The sequence below is a fragment of the Stegostoma tigrinum genome, chromosome 22 (assembly GCF_030684315.1).
Source record: "Stegostoma tigrinum isolate sSteTig4 chromosome 22, sSteTig4.hap1, whole genome shotgun sequence".
Lineage (NCBI taxonomy): Eukaryota > Metazoa > Chordata > Chondrichthyes > Orectolobiformes > Stegostomatidae > Stegostoma > Stegostoma tigrinum.
The window spans coordinates 37,055,128-37,074,661 of NC_081375.1; the positions used below are offsets into that span (position 1 = coordinate 37,055,128).

At 42.2% G+C, this 19,534-nt stretch overlaps 1 protein-coding gene across 4 annotated transcripts in view; it reads right to left on the bottom strand.

The window, feature by feature from the left end:
• The window catches only part of gga3b (golgi associated, gamma adaptin ear containing, ARF binding protein 3b), an 87,294-nt gene that overhangs the window by 42,976 nt on the left and 24,784 nt on the right, over nucleotides 1-19,534 (bottom strand). For all 4 annotated transcript variants that reach the window (XM_059653780.1, XM_059653779.1, XM_048554756.2 and 1 more), the window contains 11 exons: nucleotides 16,211-16,309; nucleotides 14,314-14,437; nucleotides 13,510-13,613; nucleotides 12,506-12,586; nucleotides 7,470-7,607; nucleotides 6,702-6,783; nucleotides 4,772-4,888; nucleotides 4,038-4,256; nucleotides 3,171-3,241; nucleotides 2,537-2,889; nucleotides 1,861-2,045 (listed from right to left, as the gene is read on the bottom strand). In XM_059653780.1, the coding sequence (XP_059509763.1) occupies nucleotides 1,861-2,045; nucleotides 2,537-2,889; nucleotides 3,171-3,241; nucleotides 4,038-4,256; nucleotides 4,772-4,888; nucleotides 6,702-6,783; nucleotides 7,470-7,607; nucleotides 12,506-12,586; nucleotides 13,510-13,613; nucleotides 14,314-14,437; nucleotides 16,211-16,309 (1,573 nt within the window). The remainder of the gene's footprint in view (nucleotides 1-1,860; nucleotides 2,046-2,536; nucleotides 2,890-3,170; nucleotides 3,242-4,037; nucleotides 4,257-4,771; nucleotides 4,889-6,701; nucleotides 6,784-7,469; nucleotides 7,608-12,505; nucleotides 12,587-13,509; nucleotides 13,614-14,313; nucleotides 14,438-16,210; nucleotides 16,310-19,534) is intronic.

The following is a 19,534-nucleotide window of genomic DNA, read 5'->3' on the forward strand; positions in this document are numbered from 1 at the left end:
ACCTTTCGTAGCTTGTCACCTTTCAACTGGGCATTATAAATGCCATTAGGCTGTTCAGCCTCAGAAGACATCATACTCAAACCCGACTTTGCACACAGAAGGGCTTGCATAGTGGTCAAGAGCATAAATCCTATTTGAAATTTCCTCTTCCCTGTGCAACATTAAGGTGAAAGACTCCTGACTGAGATGGATGATCAGTAAAGTCCAACTTGAGAAAAATTGTATGTATAGAAATCCATAATTGTTTTAAAGTTTTTTTTAATAAAAGGACTTTGGGAGAGGTTGTATTAATTCTAAAAGGAATCAGTTATAATTTTCCTGAACAACAAGAAATACCAGTTCAAAATGTCTGGTGATGCTTGACGAGGAAACAGTTTCAACAACCAGGAACTTAAGGCTGGAAGCCATGTAGCTGGCAGACACAAAGAAAAACTGGAGACAAAAGGCAATCAGCGATACAGATGCCAATACAAAAGCTCTGCAGCAGGATACAGTTCTCAAGCTCCTGGTGTGCTTAAACTCTGGAAAAAAGTCAGTCAGCTATCTGTGCAACGGTAAAGTATGGAGATCCAGAAGCTCTTGGGCACAATGTACTGAAGAGCTAAAAGGGACTGAAGACTAAAAGGAGTGTGAATAGTTCAGCTACTGTGGGAGAACAGAGTTGATATCAGAAGAATAAGATTGAGAGTTTAAAAACTGACATGATCTGAATGAGAGACATACGTGTGTGCCTTGTCACTACAATCATATCTGGGAACTGTGGAAAGAAAAAAGTGCTATTATATGAGACTTAAAGCCTGAATCTATTGAGGGAGAAAGCAAGAAATCCTCTTCTGTACCTGAGGCAGAGTTGGACAGAATGTGAGATTGCATAGGGTGCCACATTTGTTTAGGGAATGATGTGGATGCTTGTGATTGAATGTGACACACATCTGTTGGATTGACTATTTGAAATGAAATTAACCTTTCAGATGATGTATTAGTTCCCTGTTAATTCATGTGTAATTTGCATAGGTTCAGATTTGTAATAAGAAAGAGCAATCTTGCTGGTTCTTTTTGGGGTGGCAGGTCATTCAATAAATCTAGTTTTCTTTGTTTTAGATTCTCCATGGAGCTAGTAGCAAGGGGTTTATCGTACAAATCTATTTAGTATCCAAATGCCCCTCGAGCGTAAGCCACAGGATTGATGCTGCAAATGTATTTCATATTTACAGCAGGGAACCACTCCTCTGAGATTGCTGTCAAGGTATTTGACAAGATAGTGTAGCAGTTTTACTTTGTATCCAATCCCTACCGAAACACAGAGAGCATTACGCTTTATCTAACTTGTACTGTGCTTGGTCTCGGAGAATTTGATAATGACAGTATAAGGAGAACTTTACTCTGTACCTAACTCTATTCTGTAAATGCCAGGGGAGTGGCTTGATGACACAATAAGTTGTCTGAAAGACAAAAAAACTCCACTTCTTAGAAGAATCACAAAAACAAAAAAAAATGAAATTGTTTCCAATTTTATTCTTGAGCAATGCTTTTCCTGACTGGCTATCCTGTAGTGCTGATTCTTGCACCACCCCTCAAGTTTACTCTGAGCTGTATGTATATGAGACCATTCAACAATTTTTAACTCCCTACACACTGAAATAAACAAGCTTCACATAACAGTGAACTCAAGTGGGGCCTGGCCTGGATTTTCAAATCCCAACGTCAAAATCATAAGTACCTGGACAGAGTGGGAATTTGAACCTCTAACAGGAGAAGTGAGAATAGGAGAGAGGAAAGCTCCAGTTTTCTAACTTGTTCATTACACAGGCATTTTCAAGAGAACCTAATTCTATTCCCAATCCATTTAAAGATACTCACTTGGTTTAATTGTCTCCAGAGGAACTGTCACGTTGTTCAGCGACATTTCTGGAAAAGCACTTCGGAGAGGACTGGATGGCTGAGGGGAGAGAGAGCGGAACAGTGGACTGCTGGGGCCTGCAGAGGGTGTACTGTACCCACTGCCTGCTGGTGCACCAGGGACAATCCCCGCCGTACCAGAAGCACTAGAGTCAGAAATTAAAATAATGTTATTTACTTTTTAAAACAGCCTACATTCTAGCCTTTGCCATAATTTCTCTCAAATTATTGCCTTATCCAGACAGAATAATGAAGGCAAATTAGATCAGGAGAATTTAATAATGATAAATGAAATTTAACCTTATTCCCCGCAATCTCTCCCTCCAACCCTCCCTTTCTCCACTCAACTCCTCTGCTATCCAAGGGCTATGGGGAGAGTGCATGGATGTGGAGTTGAAATGTCCATCAGCCACGAGTAAATGGAGGAGTGGACACAATGGGCCGAATGGCCTTACTTCCACTCCCATGTCTTATGGTCTATCCATCGCCTGCCATTCCAAGCCCTTCCCATTTTCTCTGCCAACTCCTGCCCCTTCAAAATCCTATTCATAAACTCTCTATTTCCTCTCACTTGTCACGTTCCCCCACCTCACAGACAAATACTGTCGCTCACAAAGGGTGAGAGTAACAAAAATACCTTTTGACCTCCTCTAGAACCTTCTGACCAAGGATATCCAGCTCCCGCATACTGCTGATGAGTGTTGTTTGGGAACAGGAGCTGGAGTGGAGCAAAGCACCTGAAATCTGGGGCTCCAAAGGTGGCATCGGAAACACAGACACCGGGTTAGACTGAGGGACAATGGCAGTGTTCATAAGCAAAGGAACTGCTGCTGCACGCGGAGCTTGAGATACCCCAGAGAATGGCAAGAGGCACTGAGCTGGAGACTGGCTTAATGCTCGAGGTACAGACTGCAGCAGAGGAGTGATGGAGGAACCTGGCCCATCAGCAGCTGGCGGCCCTGCGAAGGGGTTGAGGGCAGAGGGTTCAACCTGGAACAGAAAACCCTGTTAATGGAAACAGCATCTGGTGACAGCTTTAAAACATTAATCAGAGCCACACGCTGACCCTGGAGGAGGCTACAGCAGAATGTCCCAGAGTCAAGTGGTGAAGGTAGGCAGAGAGAAGGGGGACAGAGCAAGGTGGTGGATGGGGAAAAACCATGCTGCACATGGAGGATTTGAAGACAGCAGGCAGCAGCACGAGGGACAAGATAAGGCAAATCAAAAATCCAGGGGTGGGGGGCAGGTAAGGATCAAGTGGATAGTTTTACCTGAAAATTGTTCCACAGAGACTCTCCAGAGTCTTTGTCAATCTCAGTACTTGACGGAGGGTCATTCAGTCCTGAACAGGAACAGATAGAATTTATCACGCATTTGAATTATGACACTGTTTAATGTAGAATTGACTAAACCCTCGTCCTCTTATCACACCGGTCCACAATTAACAAGGGGCACTAGCATTCAGCACCATGGTTGAATTTCTGTGATTCTCCACCATGGCCTTCAGTTAGTGCCTGATGAAGCCTGTAGTGATCTAGACTAACTGTGTGACATTCTGGGGTCAATGAAGCATCTCTGACTGATGCACTGGCATTCACTGGGGACTATCAAGTCTCAGGATGCCCAGACAGGGGCAGAAATTGGCAAAACATTACTGAGTAGCAACTACATGGTGCAATGAGTTAGACGTTCAGTTTCAGCAAACAGGGCAATTTACATACAGTTGTGCCCCTCCTCTTTTTGTGGCTGCAATCTGGTAGCCTTGTCCCAGTTTCCAATGGCAAGAGGCCTACAGCTCAGAGATTTTGAGAGTTTCAGGCTGTAACATGACGTTGCCCAAGACAGAGGGCCAGGTACCAATACTAGTTGCACAACATGGAAACTGTTCCACCTTCATAGATATTAACATATGGGGAAGAGCCATGTGGCTGGACCAAAGTCAAATTAACTTTCTTGGACACTCCTTAGTAATTCCTGACCAAACCAGGATTCCACCTGAACGGTGCCATTTAAAAACCCTCCCGATATAATAACAGAGCTGCTAAGATCTTGGTTTAACCCAGCTTCCAAGGGTAGAAGAATACTGGACTATAACAGGTTGAGGATTACTCTCAGGCTGCAGAGTGGTTGCACAATACCCAGTGAAAGCAGCTCCACATCCAGCAGTCCAACAGAACTTGGAGGTTGCTTGGCCACATTTGACAGGCTGGCAGTTCGGGAGCCGGGATCATTGGAGGCTTGTGGTGGAGGTGGAATGATGGGGAATACTGGTGAGATGGTGGGGTAAGCCTTTTCCGAGGGAACATCCAGTCCAGCCAGATCGATCAGGGTCTCCGTGTTAGTGGTTCCACTATTCACTGCAAGACATGAACACATGGTCAGCTGATCAAATCCAAGCACAGCAGATAACTCCCTTGAATTTTAAATGGCCATTTTAAAATTAATTTGTGCCCGGGCACACATCTTACAGGGCTTGAGGCCCTGTAATTGGAGGCAAACTGAGATAAGAAACTTGCTTTATGATAACAACGTGGAAACAGTTGTTAGCCCAAAGCAGGACTGTAAAGTTTCAGCTCAGCACTGAATGATAACTTGTGTTATAGGTTCAAGTCTCGGAGGGCACTTAATCTCTCAACATTTTAACTGTCAGGCATGAGTATTATTCACTGAGCCAAGCATAATGAAAGAACATGGTACAGAATGTACCTGACAAGAAGACCCACTTTAGAAAAAAAGTGTCCTCTGTTTCTGCCTGCTTGTTCTATGTATTTCCTCCCTCTTGAATATTTGCAGTACTAGTTGCTGTCTACAGATTCAGTGGATGAGAGACAAGAAGGAGATCTCAACTCAGATTCATTATTAAGCAAATTACCTGATGGTCTTGTAAGTTCAGGCAGGTCAAACTCCCCATTTACAGCCTGTCCTTGAACCACCTTTTTGTAGGAGTTTATCGCTCGTGAAAGGTCATCGCTGGCTTGTAAAATCTCACCTGTAATAAAATAACAAAACCAGTATAAATCTACAGTGTATCAAATCGGGGCTGCCTGATCCTCAGTGAGCCCAAATCAGGGATCTGCTGGAGGCTGAAGAGTTTGTAAATAATCATAACTTGAAACACTGAAACCTTACTGCTTATAAATTTCAAATCTCCATAATTTTCCTGTGTCCAAGTGTCAGGAGCCAGATCAGCCGTGATATTCGGTGCTGACTGTTCCTGTTAGCATTCTGACCCCAATCTTCCTGGGAGTGGACCCCCTCTGTCCTGTATCGACTGGACCTGGAACATAACCACCAGCTGTCAGTCACCAGATTGGATATTTGTCTTTTTTGCTCATGTGTGACTTTAATTTCGGACAAAGTGAACTAAGCAAATGTTTCGTGAGTCGAGGCAGACAAAAAGCAGTATGCCACTTTCAGAGGAAGGTGAGCAAACATAACAGTTGTTATAGTTGAACACAATTTAATCTATTATCAAGCATATAAAATAACTAAAACTCCAACTACACTTCCTCACATCAATAGCCCTCTTACACAACATAACACAATGACTTCTGACCATCCCCTAGTATTTCAGTCTTTGTCGCAATGAGAGCTCTTGCAGCTTTCCATTAACAAATGCTTTTGGAATACTGGATGTAACATATTTTTCAACTATAGAGATGGATTTATGACTTAGTATTTACAGTCAATGTTGGAAACATTAAAAGCACCATCATAGGTACTTGCAATTTCTCAGTACCTTTTAACCTGTGTTAATTCAGGTTTTAAAACAAATACAAAATTCTTATTTCGTCAAAAAGTCAAACTATACAAAATGTGAACCTAAACAACTAGTTAAATTAATCTCAGTTAAAAATACCAGTAGGTTAAAAGCACAGCAAGTTGGTCAGTAAACGAACATTACATCAGAAGCTATCCTTTTCTCTAACAGGTACTGGCAAACTTTTAATTTTATTTTGATGCACTATTTATCCTCATCACTCCACACTAGAAACATGGGGAGATAAATATGCCACTCCCACCCTATGCTTCCCAAACATAACCCTCTCTAATTTGTTACACTGTTTTGAAGGTGCTGTTTCTTATCTCTGCCCACACATGACAGAAATAAATTCAGGCTGCTGGTATCTTTGTGGGGAGGGAAACATTTTATGTTGTCTTTCAGTGGGGCAGTCTAACTTTTGGACCATCCACTGAAAGGTCACAGAGCTGTTGTGTTTTATGTTGTACAAGCAGACAACTCCTGAACACTGCACCTATACTTTGAGAAATCATATCTTCAAAAGTCTGAACTTGCTTTGATCTCAAATCTTAGGATTCACACAAACTCTTCGGCCTCTTGAAGACTTGAATTGTAAATCCACTGTGTAACTCAGCCAGAAAGACTCAGTTTGAGCCTGTGAGGGTTGACTGCAATCCAATCAGGGGGATATGTTTTACAACTGAGTTCAGCATTGATGTTTAAAATGCATTGAACTGAGGAGCACATGAGCTTATTATGGTGTGAGCAAGGATGTGAGAGTGTATGTGGTGGAGAATGGGGCAGATCAAGTTTGCTTTTCAGTGATGCTTTCATGACCAATATTATACATGCAGGCATCAACCAAAGATAAAATTGAATTTAGCTGTGCTGTATCACCATGTTGCTGATGACATTTAACAAACATGTCCTGTGGACAAGGTAAAGGACAGTACCAGGGAAGCACGAGTCAACTTCTTGAGTGAAGCAGGAAAGGAGGTGTTGGTGAGGGATAGCCAAATCCCATCCATTTACAGCATGAAGAGGAAACTTGCTGACTTACCTAAACTGTTGTCATTGTCCTCAGTCTCACTTGCAAGTTTGAACAATGTCCGTCTCATCTTCTCACATCGTTCATACAACTCCTGAAAAGCAGCAGAATGCGTGTTATCCATTTGTGTAGAGTCCAATATCAGCTTCTTCATTGGAAGCTCTCTGCACCCTTTGTATGAAAGCTTGCATTATTAACTACTTTTAACATCAAAGAAACGTCCTAGGTTGTTTCACAGAGCATATTGGAACAACAGTGGACATGGGTCTCAAGAAAGAAATATTAGGAGTGATTACCAAATGCTTGAGGAGTGAAATTTACAGAGGAGATTTCAGATGTGAAGTCTTGGCAACTGAGACAAAACTAGTTGAATGCACATAAAGTACGAGAAGACAACTCAGGAGGGCTGGAGGAAGTTATAAAGAGACACGGGATGAATAAACTGAAGCAATTTATTTACAAGAACCACAAACTAAATTGGAGATGTTGTGGAACAGGGTATGAAACAGGGCCACTGGACGATTTAGTGCTTGATAGGATTATAGGTAGCATAGCATTATATGAACTGAAGTTTATGTCAGATAGCAGATGGGAGGCCACCAGGATTGTGTAAGAGTACTTGAATTTAGAGATAAGAAAAATGTGTATGAAGGTGTCTAAAGAAGGTGAACTGCAACTAAGTAGTTTGTGTCCATGCTTTGGGATTATACATTAAACTACAGCCTTCAAAAATAAAGTAATAAGTGAATTTAATGTGGGAAGAGGGGTGTTCAGGATTACCGTCATCAGCTCTTTGTCCCCTTCCGATGATTCATCTTTGCTGTAATGAGCCAGCATTTCATTCAAAAGCCGTACGTTATTGTTCACCTCTTCCAGAGTGTTCAAACGCTTTGTTATTTTCTGCATTCGGGCTTCATCCTGTGAACAGTGCAGAAATTAAATAACCTGAGCATTCAAAGTCTGCCTCTACGCTGCTGTGCAGCAAACACACTCCGCAAAGCTGATAAAACATGAAATCACCACTATCCAAGTCCACGTTAAGACATTTGTTGCGCTTACATTTAGTCCAAATAATAAAATCTTTTGATATTATAGGCAAGAGGAAAACGATCAAATGCTTCTAAGGGTGGATACTGATTGGGGTTAGAGAAAGAGGGAGTAAAGCATCCACTGCTCTTTTAAACTCAGAGAGAAACACTTTCAGGACAAGGACAGCAAGGGGTTAGATATTACAGTATAACTCCCTTTACTCTTTTAAAGTGAAAGTAAAACACGTAGTAATTTTTTAAACTGAGAGTAAGGTTCTCTCAATACTGTTCCTAAACACTCCCAGGGTAGGTACAGCACTGGGGTTAGATACAAAGTAAAACTCTCTACTCTTTTTAAACAGAAAGTAAAGCTTCCTCTAGAATGTACCCATCAAACACTCCCATAGCAGGGACAGCAGAGGGTGTGATATCGAGTAAAGCTTCCTCTATGCTGTCTCGTCAAATATTCCTAAAACTGGAGCAGGTCAGGTTAGTAAAACACTAACACACATTCTTCCCCACTTTAAACCAGACACTCCATCTGTCTCACATATCTGCTATTTCATTGCTTCCCCTATCAAACCCGCAAATATGACAGTGACAAAGGCAACCTTTCCTTCCTTAACCTCTCAACCGGTCTACAGCATTGGATATTGTTTGACTACTCCATCCTCCTCCAACATTTCTCCATTGGTGTCCACCGGATGGGGCTGTTCTTCAATGATTTTATTGTCATTCACCTAAGCAGAGCTAGAGATTGACCGGCAAAAGTTTATCTTCCTAGTCCTGCACTGTTACTTCTGGTGTTCTTGAAAGTTTCACCTTTAGCATCTTCCTATTTCTCATCTCTACTGATGACATCCAGTTTTACTTCATACCACCTCTCTACTGCTGATCAGAACCAGATGATCGGGCTGCCAATCCAATAATGGATGAGCAAAACACTTACTACAACTAAATATTTGCAGGACTGAAGCATTGATTTCAGCTCAACTGCATGCTTTCTTGAGCTAGCAACTTCATCTCTATCGCTGGTAACTGTCCGAGATTGAAACAGACCCTCAAACTTTAGTATTTTCTTTGAGATTTACAAGACCTTTATTGTAAAGCTATAGTTCAGCACAAACACCAGTTTCCAACTCTCCCTTCCAGATCTATTCCATGACCAAAACCTGACTCACCACTGGAGAAGATCCCAACTCTTCCTTTAAAAAAAAACAAATCAAATGATCAAATTACATGCAGAAACAAAAACTGCCCATCTTCCGTGAATAATTGAGCTGTTATAGATATTTTTAGTCAACCTGTTCAGATGTATTGTGATGCACCTTTTAGGCATATGGGACTTTAACTCAGGCCTTCTGGCTCAGAGGTAGGGACAGTACCACTGCACCACAAGAAACTCAAAATCCACCTCCTCGTTTTCATTTCTAGAAGTGCTCTTACACCCAACTGAGTAGCTTTCTTTTCCATAATCAAATCACTTGTGGTATTTTCTTCATCTGTTAACCATCAGCAACACAAACTTATTCCATTAATGTGGAGATGCATTTCTGACCCTATATCCTCTTCATCACTAAAACCAGTGACATTTACCCCACTTCAATTCGTCTGCTGTAACCTGTTAGCCATGTCTTAGTTAACTCTTGGATTAACAATTTCAACTCTCGTTGTTGGTCTCCCATTCCTACCTTCTGTAATCTTAAACTCATTCAAAACTTCTGTGCTGCCTGTGTCATAAACTGAACCATGTCTATTCACCCATCATCCCTATGCTTACTGACCTAAAATAATTCCTGGTTAAGCAATGCCTTGACTAATTGCGAGGTACCGCATTTTGGTACAACAAACAAGTGTAGGGCTTATACAATTAATGGGAGGGCCTTGGGTAGTGTTGTGGAACAGACAGACCTAGGACTTCAGCTACATAATTCTTTGAAGTTTGTGTCACATGTAGACAGGGTAATTAAAAAGGCATTTGGCATGCTTGTCTTCATTGCTCAGGCCATTGAATATAGGATTTAGGAAGACATGTTGAGCTTGTACAGGACATTGATGAGGCCTCTTCTGGAATACTGTGTCCAATTCTGGTCGCCCAGTCACAGGAAGGATATTAAGCTGGAGAAAGTTCAGAAGAGACTTACCAGGATGCTGCTGGGTATGGAATGTTTGAGTTATAAAGAAAGGCTGGATAGGCTGGGACTTCCTTTCAGTGGAGCATTGGGGGTTTAGGGGTGACCTTACAGAAGTTTATAAAATAATGAGGGGTATAGATAGGGTTAATGTAAACTAGCTGACTCATTTTATGGTGAGAGGAGAAAGGTTTAAAAAAAGACAGGAGGAACAAATTTTTTTTGTTACACAGAGGGCGGTTCACATGTGGAATGAACTTCCCGAGGAAGTTGTGGATGTGGGTGCAATTAAAAGACATTTGGATAAGTGCATGAATATGAAATATTTGAAGAGATTATGTTCAAGGATTGTAAAGGGAATATGTGCACAGAGCCTAAAGAGGTAAGAGAGGTCCTTAATGAATACTTTTCTTCAGTATTCACAACTGAGAGGGACCTAGTTGTAGATGAGGACGTTGTGAAACAGGCAGATAGGCTAAAGGAGGTTGATGTTAGTAAAGAAGATGGGCTAGGAATTCTGAGAAAATTGAAGATATGAGTCCCCCAGCCCTAATGGGATTTATCCAAGGATTCAATGGGAAGCGAGGCATGAGATTGCAGGGCCTTTGGCGATGATCTTTTCATCCACACTGTCCACACGTATAGTGTTAGAAGATTAGAAAGAGGCAAACATCATTCTCTTGTTCAAAAAAGGGAACAGGGATAGCCCCGGAAATTACAGGCCAGTTAGTCTTACGTCACTGGTGGGCAAATTATTGGAAAGGGCTCTCAGAGACAGGATTTATGATCACTTGGATAGGTGCAGTGTGATTCGTAATAGTCAACATGGATTTGTGAGGGATAGATCGTGCCTCACAAACCTTACTGAATTCTTTGAAGAGGTGACCAAACACATGGATGAAGGTGCAGCAGTGGATGTGGTCATACATGGATTTAAGTAAGGCATTTGATAGGGTTTCCCATGGTAGGCTCATGCAGAAGGTAAGGAGGCATGGGATAGGGGGCTATGTGGCAGGTTGGATTCAGAATTGGCTGACCCTTAGAAGACAAAGGCTGGGAGTGGATGGAAAATATTAACATGGTGCTCAGTTACGAGTGGTGTACCACAAAGATCTGTTCTGGGTCCTCTTCTATTTGTGATTTTTGTATATGATTTGGATGAAGGAGTGGAAGGGTGGATTACTAAGTTCACAGACGATACGAAGGTGGGTCATGTTGTGGACAGTGCAGAGGGCTATTCTAGGTTACAAAGGGACATTGATAGGATGTAGAGCTGGGTTGAGAAGTGGCAGATGGAGTTTAACCCTGAAAAGTGTGAAGTGATTCATTTTGGAAGGTCAAATTTGAAAGCAGAATACAGGGTTAACGGAAAGATTTTTAGCAGTGTGGAGGAGCAGAGGGACCTTGGGGTTCATGTCCACAGTTGCCTGAAAGCTGCCACCCAAGTGGATAGAGTTGTTAAGAAGGCGCATGGTGCATTAGGTTTCATCAACAGAGGGATTGAGTTCCAGGGCCGTGAAGCTATGCTCCAGCTATACAAAAGCCTGGTTCGGCCACATCCGGAGTACTGTTCCAGTTCTGGTCACCTCATCACAGGAAAGATGTGGAAGCATTAGAAAAGGTGCAGAGGAGATTTACCAGGATGTTGCCTGGAATGGAGGGAGGATCTTACGAGGAAAGGTTGAGAGCACTAGGGCTTTTCTCTTTAGAATGATGAAGGATGAGAGGTGACTTGATAAAGGTGTACAAAATAATCAGAGATATACATAGAGTAGACAGCCAGAGACATTTTCCTAGGGTGGAGATAGCTTTTACGAGGGGACATAGTTTTAAAGTGAAAGGAAGAAGATATTGGGGAGACGTCAGAGGTAGGTTCTTTACTCAGAGAGTGGTAGGGGTGTGTAATGCATTGCTGGAGAGGGTAGAGGAGTCAGCCCTATTAGGGCATTTAAGCAGCTATTAGATAGACATATGGATGATAGTATAAGGTAGCGGTGTACGTTAGATAGACCTTAGGTTTAGGGTAAAAGTTCAGCACAACATTGTGAGCTGAAGGGCCTGTACTGTTCTATGTTCAGCATGGACTGGTTGGACCGAAGGAACTGTTTCCATGCTCTATGATTTTAAAATTATTACTCTTGTTTTCATATCCCTTCAGGGCCCTGTACTCCCCAGGCCTACGACCTTCCTAGAAATTGGCACTCCCCTAATTTTGACATTTTGAACAACTCTGACTTTAAATGGTACTCGGGCGCAACATTTGAGAAAATGCTCTTGCTCCCTATCTCACTTTCCTTCTTCAAGATGCTCCTTAAATCCTTTACTTCTGACTAACCCTTGGTCATCTGACAAATTAGCTCCTTAAGTAGTTTGGTAACATTCCAGGGAAGGTTATGCAACGGCTTATTCCACTAAGACGCTTTAGACGTCCAAGTTGTTATCACATCTACCCACTTTCTCATTTATCCATTCTCAAAATACTCACAATCTTGTCCCAGACCTCAAATTTACCTTCTCAATTTAAACTTTTGTGTCCAGTGTTACACATAATTCTTGTTTCCAACTTGAAAAACTTCAATGACCTTTCCTGGAAATATACTGCACTCCTCATTTCCCCTATGGAGGAAATGTTTTTGGTCTGCTTTGTCCTCCTTACCTCTTTCACCATATTCTTAATGAGTTTGTTGGCTTCTTGAAGATCCACTGGGTTTTTGCTCTTCAGTAACCTGGCTAATAGCTACGAGAAAAGAAAATTGTGCAAGTGCCTTTTAAATTCATATTACAGTCTATTGCCTAAGAGCATTGCACAAAGCAGCAAGCAACCAAGCACAGTCAAAATCTGAATTTCTCAATTTCACAGACCAGTGGTAATGTTGTACATTCCAATTTAAAGCACTGAGACAACCCAACAAACAGCCAGTGGCAGGAATCCAAGGCTCATGTCCAGTGGGATCTGACAAATAGTATCCCCTCACTCCATGTCAAGCCTCAAAAGGCAGTATCTCCCTCAGTCCATGTGGAGTTTGAATGGACAGTGTTTCCTCAATCCATGTGGGATCTGTACAGAACAAAATTCCCACCATTTGAGGAATCTCTATGACAGTATCCTTCAGTATGTGCAGTACCTAAACAGGTAGTATCTTTTCAGTCCATGTGAAATCTGAATGGAAAATATCCCCTCAGTTCCTGTGTGACCTGTGTGGAATCTGAATGGAAAATATCCCCTCAGTTCCTGTGTGACCTGTGTGGAACAGAATGCCCTCAGTTCCTGGCATCTCTACAACACTGTCACCTCAGTACCTGTGGAACCTGGGCAGACAGTGCCCCTTCAGTATGTCCGGAGCCTGAATGGACAGCATCTCCACAGTCCATGTGAGGCCTGCACAGAACACCATCCCAGGGACCTGTACAGACAGTATCGCAACAGTGCCAAGGACTTGTATGGACAGTAACCTCCAGTCTGGACTACATTTAAACAAAGCATGCAGAAGTGATACCTACAACAACATGCAGTTACACAAATACTGTTCTTCCTATGAAATGGTGTTGCAATTTCACCATATGGTTTGTGCAACACAAATAGATTTTCCTTTTGTTGAAGACTCTATATGGGAGTTGAACATAAAGCTGGTTACTAGTTGCATGATGTTATGTTCCTACCTTAGATTTTTCATTATCTTCAAATACTGCATTTTTCGGACGAGTTGGGGGTGAGGGAATCAGGGTCTTATCAACTGGGATCTGAGGATCATGTTGCAATACACCTTGAAGGAAAACACAGGATGTCAGCTGCCCAAATCTATTCATCAGACCAGTGTTTACTTATAAACAGTGCAGCACAGACAGAAAACATTGTAGATATGCAGCATCATAAACAGGGAGACAGACGCCCACTGGCCGAGCCCTCAGACGGAGGCCCTGTATTCAGACTGGTCCCACGTAGCTTGCCCAAAATGCTGACCTCTTCTTTCAAATGCTAGCAGAGCTGTCAGTGGGACTAACAGGTCTGACAGACTCAGTAACAAAAATGAATGATGAATCTGTAACTGTATCAGAGAGCTGTGCCTAGGGAGGTGAAATTTTAATTGAGGTTTCTGTGTGAAATGGTTATCCAATTACTCCTAAGAAATCATGTCAGAACTGAAGCAAACAGTGGTGCCTCCTACAGACGAGTAGCCCACGGACTAGCTGTTGACGACTGTATATGAATACAGACCACTAGGTCAAATTGGGAATGGACTGGCTCTGCCAGGTAACCAAAGCCCAGAAACACTCAGTATCCCATCGACAGGTGTAACTCTGGAGTAAAGGGACTTTTCTTCAGGTAAACAAGTCCCTGGCTTCACAGCCATACAAAGTGGCACAACAAACCTCGGGCAAAATTTTTATTGACTACCCGATCAACATCCGTGCTGATTGTTTAAGATGGAGAAAAATGCAGAATCCAGGACAAACCTTCCATACCTTGTTTCTTTAACATCTGGTAGGCATCTTGGATTTTGATTTCCTCTGGCAGAGCAACCGTCCAGCTGTACAGTAATTCAATCACTTTTGTTTTGACCTTTTCAGATACTCTGTCTCCCAAATACTGTTTAAAAAAAAACAAACTAAAATGAAATAAAGTGAAAATGGGAACAGAAGGTGGTCATTCAGATTCACAGATTGGTTCTGCCAATCCATTCAGTCATGCGTAATCTGAATCTTAATCACTTTCCTTGCTTCATATTACTTAATTCCCTTGCCCAACAATCTATCAAACTCCCACTGGAAAGCTCAAATTTTCTCCCTGCATATCCACAGCTTATTATTTTTCGGGTGTGGGGACATGAAGTGCTGCAGATTTCCACTCCGTTCTTTATGGAGCCTTGGCTCCAATTTCAAACTTAAATGGTCCAATTCTGATGTAAAGATTGCAGTCCTTTTGGTTTGAATTTCTGCAGCCAGAGCAAATTGCTTTTCTATATCTTTACAACCGAGTTATAACATTTTAAACATCCACCTCAATCTCCTTTACTTCGAGGGTCAGGTTCAAATGGAAAGATGTTATGAGGATATCAGCATCACCAGCACTGTTACATTCCATCAGCAACTTTAAAATCAGTGTTGTCCAATAGAATTATGATGCTTACCCAAACTGATGGCAATCAGTTCAACACGCTGAAAATATTTTTCATCATGCGGCCAAAGGATGGGGTGAATCTTAATTACATCTTCTCAAAGCTGAACTGGGATTGGGAGCAGTCTGCATGGCACAGGAGATCATGCCTGATAAATCTGTTAGAATTCTTTTGAGGTGGTAATGACCAGGTTAGACAAAGGATAGTGAATGGACTTCACCTATTTGGATTTCCAGACAAGGTGCCGCATGGGAGGTTGCTAAATAAGGTAACAGTCCATGGTGTTCGGGGCAAGGTATGGCTTGGATTGAGGATTGGCTGACCCGCAGAAGGCAGACACCAGGGATAAAGGGTCTTTTTCAGGATGGCAGCCAGTGACTAGCAGAGGTCTACAGGGGTCAGTGTTGGGACCACACCTATTTATGATATACATGATGGAACCAAAGATAGGTGGAAATTCGGGTAGTATTGAGGAAGCAGGGAGACTGCAGAGGATTTGGATAGGATAGGTGAGTGGGCAAAGAAATGACAGATGAAATACATGGGAAAGTGTGAGGCCTAATTCAATGCCAGCATCTTATGGTCAATGTCTCTCAACAACTGTACTGAACTTCCTGATATGTCACAGTAGGAGCACCGATAGTCACTGCCATTAGTTTCTGCAATCCAGGCAGCATTATTGTACGCCATGCAGCTGCACAGGGAGACAGCATACCCACAGTTTGTCATATAAAAGCACCTTTAAACAAAAACCACAACATGATGCAAAGTGATATAGTGGTTCTGATTCTTTGTGGGCAATCCAGAGATTGGGCAATCCATTATATACAATGAAAGGCCAGTCCCCACCAAACTATACAGTAGAGAAACAGACTTGTACCTTCCATTGCTATGTCCTGCCAGCACTGCACGCCAGTTTATTCGTGGCAGATCTATCCCCAAATTACATAGTGACAGGCCTTACCAGTTCTGTCGCCGACAGTTGTCATCTTACGTGTTTGTTATACAAGAGTCAAATCCCTCATCATCTATACTGCAGGAATAGATTTGATTTTCAGAAGATACTTTTATTGAAATCTTCAACTTATATTCAATAAATATAAGTCATTGCACAGAGTGTAATCATTTCGTGCAATTATTTATTGATCAATGTGTACCACCATCCATTTGTCTGAAGTTGTGGCAGCTCTATTGCTCTGTAAGTTTGAGCCTAAATGCTGTGCACAGGAACCTTTAGAACCCACCTTTGGAGATACTACTTTGATCAATTCATTCAGGAATCGGAATTTTCCAACTTCATTGTGAAATCTCCGGCCACAGTTCTTCATACAAGCTTCTAATACCTAGATTCAAACAAAATATTACCATGAATGGAATACAGACAGAATCATATAGCGCAGTAACAGAATTTTTCGTCCAAGTTATCCATGCTGACCGGATATCCCATTCTGACCGAGTCCCATTTGCCAGCATTTGGCTCAGATCCTCCCAAATCTTTCCTATTTGTAAATCCATTTATAAACTCTTTCCATACACTCACCAACCCCATCATATACAAAGGATCTTTGGGTCCTTTTTAAATCTTTCCCCTCACCTTAAACTGATGCCCTCTAACTTTGGACTCCCTCTTCTCTTTTAAAACAAAAAGACCTTGGCTACTCACCCTCTCCATGGCCCTCGTAATTTTATAAACCTCGATAAGATCACCCCTCAGCCTCCGACATTCCAAGGGAAAAAAAGCACAACCTATTCAGCCTTTCCCTTTAACTCAAATGCTCCAGGCCCAATAGCATTCTTGTAAATCTTTTCTACACCGTCTCAAGATCATTCCTCAATTTTACCCAAGTCTTCTGTGTAGCAACATTGAACACATAGCAGTAAAAATTCAGCGATGTTTTCATGGATAAATGTGAAGAACGTAACACCTCATGGCTTTGTAAGGAACCTTTCTGTGGACTACACCCGAGATTGCCTTTAAAACAGCTACTGCTGAAACGTGTGCCCTAAAATAAGGTGTATTGGAGCTGCCTTACGTACTCAGCCAGACCCAGTATAGTGGCTGCTGCAACAAAAATGCAGTGACCAATTTTCCCATTCGCCTCTCATATGACAATGCAACTGGGCCTGCTCAAAGTCCACTGAAGCTGTGTTTCCCTTTATGGAGTCATACAGCATGGAGCCAAACCCTTTAGTTCAGTAAGTCTATGCCAACCATGTTCCCAAACTAAACTACTCCCACCTGCCAGCACTTGGCTCATACCTCTCCAAACCTTTCATATTCATAAACGTGTATTTAAAACATTGTAACTGTATCTGCATCCACCACTTTCTCTGGTAGTTCATATCACATACAAACCACACTCTGTGTGAAAAAGTTGCCCCTCGTGTCCTTTCATCTCAAAAATATGTTCCCTAGTTTTGAACTCTCCTCTCCTGGAGAAAAGGCCCTTGTCATTCACCTTATCTATGCTCCTCATTATTTTATAAACTGCTATAAGGTCCCCCCTCAATCTCCTATGTTTCAGTAAAAGAAGTCCCAGCCTTTCCAGGTTATTTTTATATCACAAACCTTCCTTACTTGGCAACATCCTGGTAAATCTTTTCTGCATCCTCTCCAGTTTAATAATATCCTTCCTATAACACGGCAACCAGAACTGTACTCCAGAAGAGGCCTCACCAATATCCTGTACAACCCCACCATGATGTCCCAATTCCTACACTCAAAAAGTCAGAGCAACAATGGCAAGTATGCTAAATGCCTTCTCCTGTCTATCTGTGATGCAAATTTCGAAGAATTATGTACCTGAATCCCAAAGTCTCTCTATTCTATGACACTACCCAGAGCCCGATCATTAAGTGAATACGTTCTATGCTTGTTTGCATTACCAAAATGCAATACCTCACATTTATCTAAATTAAACTTCATCTGCCGCTCCTCAACCCAACTGATCAAAATCGCTGTAATCTAAGATAACTTTCTTAACTGATCATTATTCCACCATATTTGGTGTCAGATGCAAACTTACCAACTATACCTCCTAAATTCTTATCCAAATCATGTATTTTAATTACAAACAAAAAGTGGAACACATTTGATCACAGGCCTTCAGTCTTAAAAACGATCCTCCATAACTACTTCTGAAGAAGGGTCTCAACCCGAAAGGTCAGCTGTCCTGCTCTTCTGATGCCTGCTGTGTTCATCCAGCTCTACAACTTGTTACCTCAGATTCTCCAGCATTGGCACTTCCTACTACCTCCATAACTACCCTCTGTCTCCTACCACAAAGCCAATTTTGTATCCAATTGGCAAGCTCACCCTGAATCCCAAGTCATCTAACTTTACTAACTGGCCTATGATATAGGACCATGTCAAAGGCTTTACTTAAGTCCAGGTAAATAACATCTATCACTCTGCCCTCTTCAATCTTTTTCATTTCTTCATTAAAAAACTCAATCAAATCTGTGAGACACAATTTTCCTCACACAAAACCACACTGATTATCCCAAATCAATCCTTGCTTCTTCCAAACGCATGTATATCCTATCTTTCAGAATCATCTCCACCAACTTACCCATCAGCAATGTCAGACTCACAAGTCTATAGAGTTTCCAGGATTCTCCCTACAGCCTTTCTTAAATAATAGCACAACATTATTGGGCGGCACGGTGGCTCAGTGGTTAGCACTGCTACCTTACAGCATCAGGGACCCGGGTTCGATTCCAGCCTCGGGCGACTGTCTGTGTGGAGTTTGCACATTCTCCCAGTGTCTGCGTGGGTGCCCTCCAGGTGCTCTGGTTTCCTCTCACAGTACAAAGGTGTGCTGGCTTGTGGCCTGGTCATACTAAATTGCCCATAGTGTTCAGGGATGTACAGATTAGGTGATTTATAGGTGGATTGGTCTGGGTAGGATGCTCTGAGGGTCGGTGTGGACTTGTTGGGCCAAAGGGCCTGTTTTCGCACTATAGGGATTCTATGATTGTCGTAGATAGTGAGGAAGGTTATCAGAAATTGCAGCAGGATCTTGATCAGCTGGGAAAGTGGGCTGAGAAATGGCAACTGGAGTTTACTAAGTGTGAGGTGTTGCATTTTGAAAAGTCAAATCAAGCTAAGAGCTTCAGAGTGAATGGTAGGGCTTTAAGGAATGTGGTGAAAGAGAGGGATCTTGGAGTTCAGTTGCATGGTTCTCTGAAAGTGGAGTCACAGGTAGACAGGGCAGTGAAGCAGGCTTTAGGCACATTGGCCTTCATCAGTCAGGGCATTGAGCACAGAAGTTGGGAAATTATGATACAGTTGTACAGGATGTTGGTGAGGACGCACTCGCAGTACTGTGTTTTGTTTTGGTCACCTTGCTGTAGGAAGGAGGTTATTAAACTGGAAAGAGTGCAGAAGAAATTTACAAGGATGTTGCCAGGACTCCAGGGACTAAGTTATAGGGACAGGCTGGACGAGCTGGGACTTTTATCTTTAGAGCTTTGGAGACTGAAAGGAGATCTTATTGAAGTGTAAAACAGCATGAGACGCATGGTTTGGGTGAATGCACTCAGCCTTTTTCCCAGGGTTGGGGAAT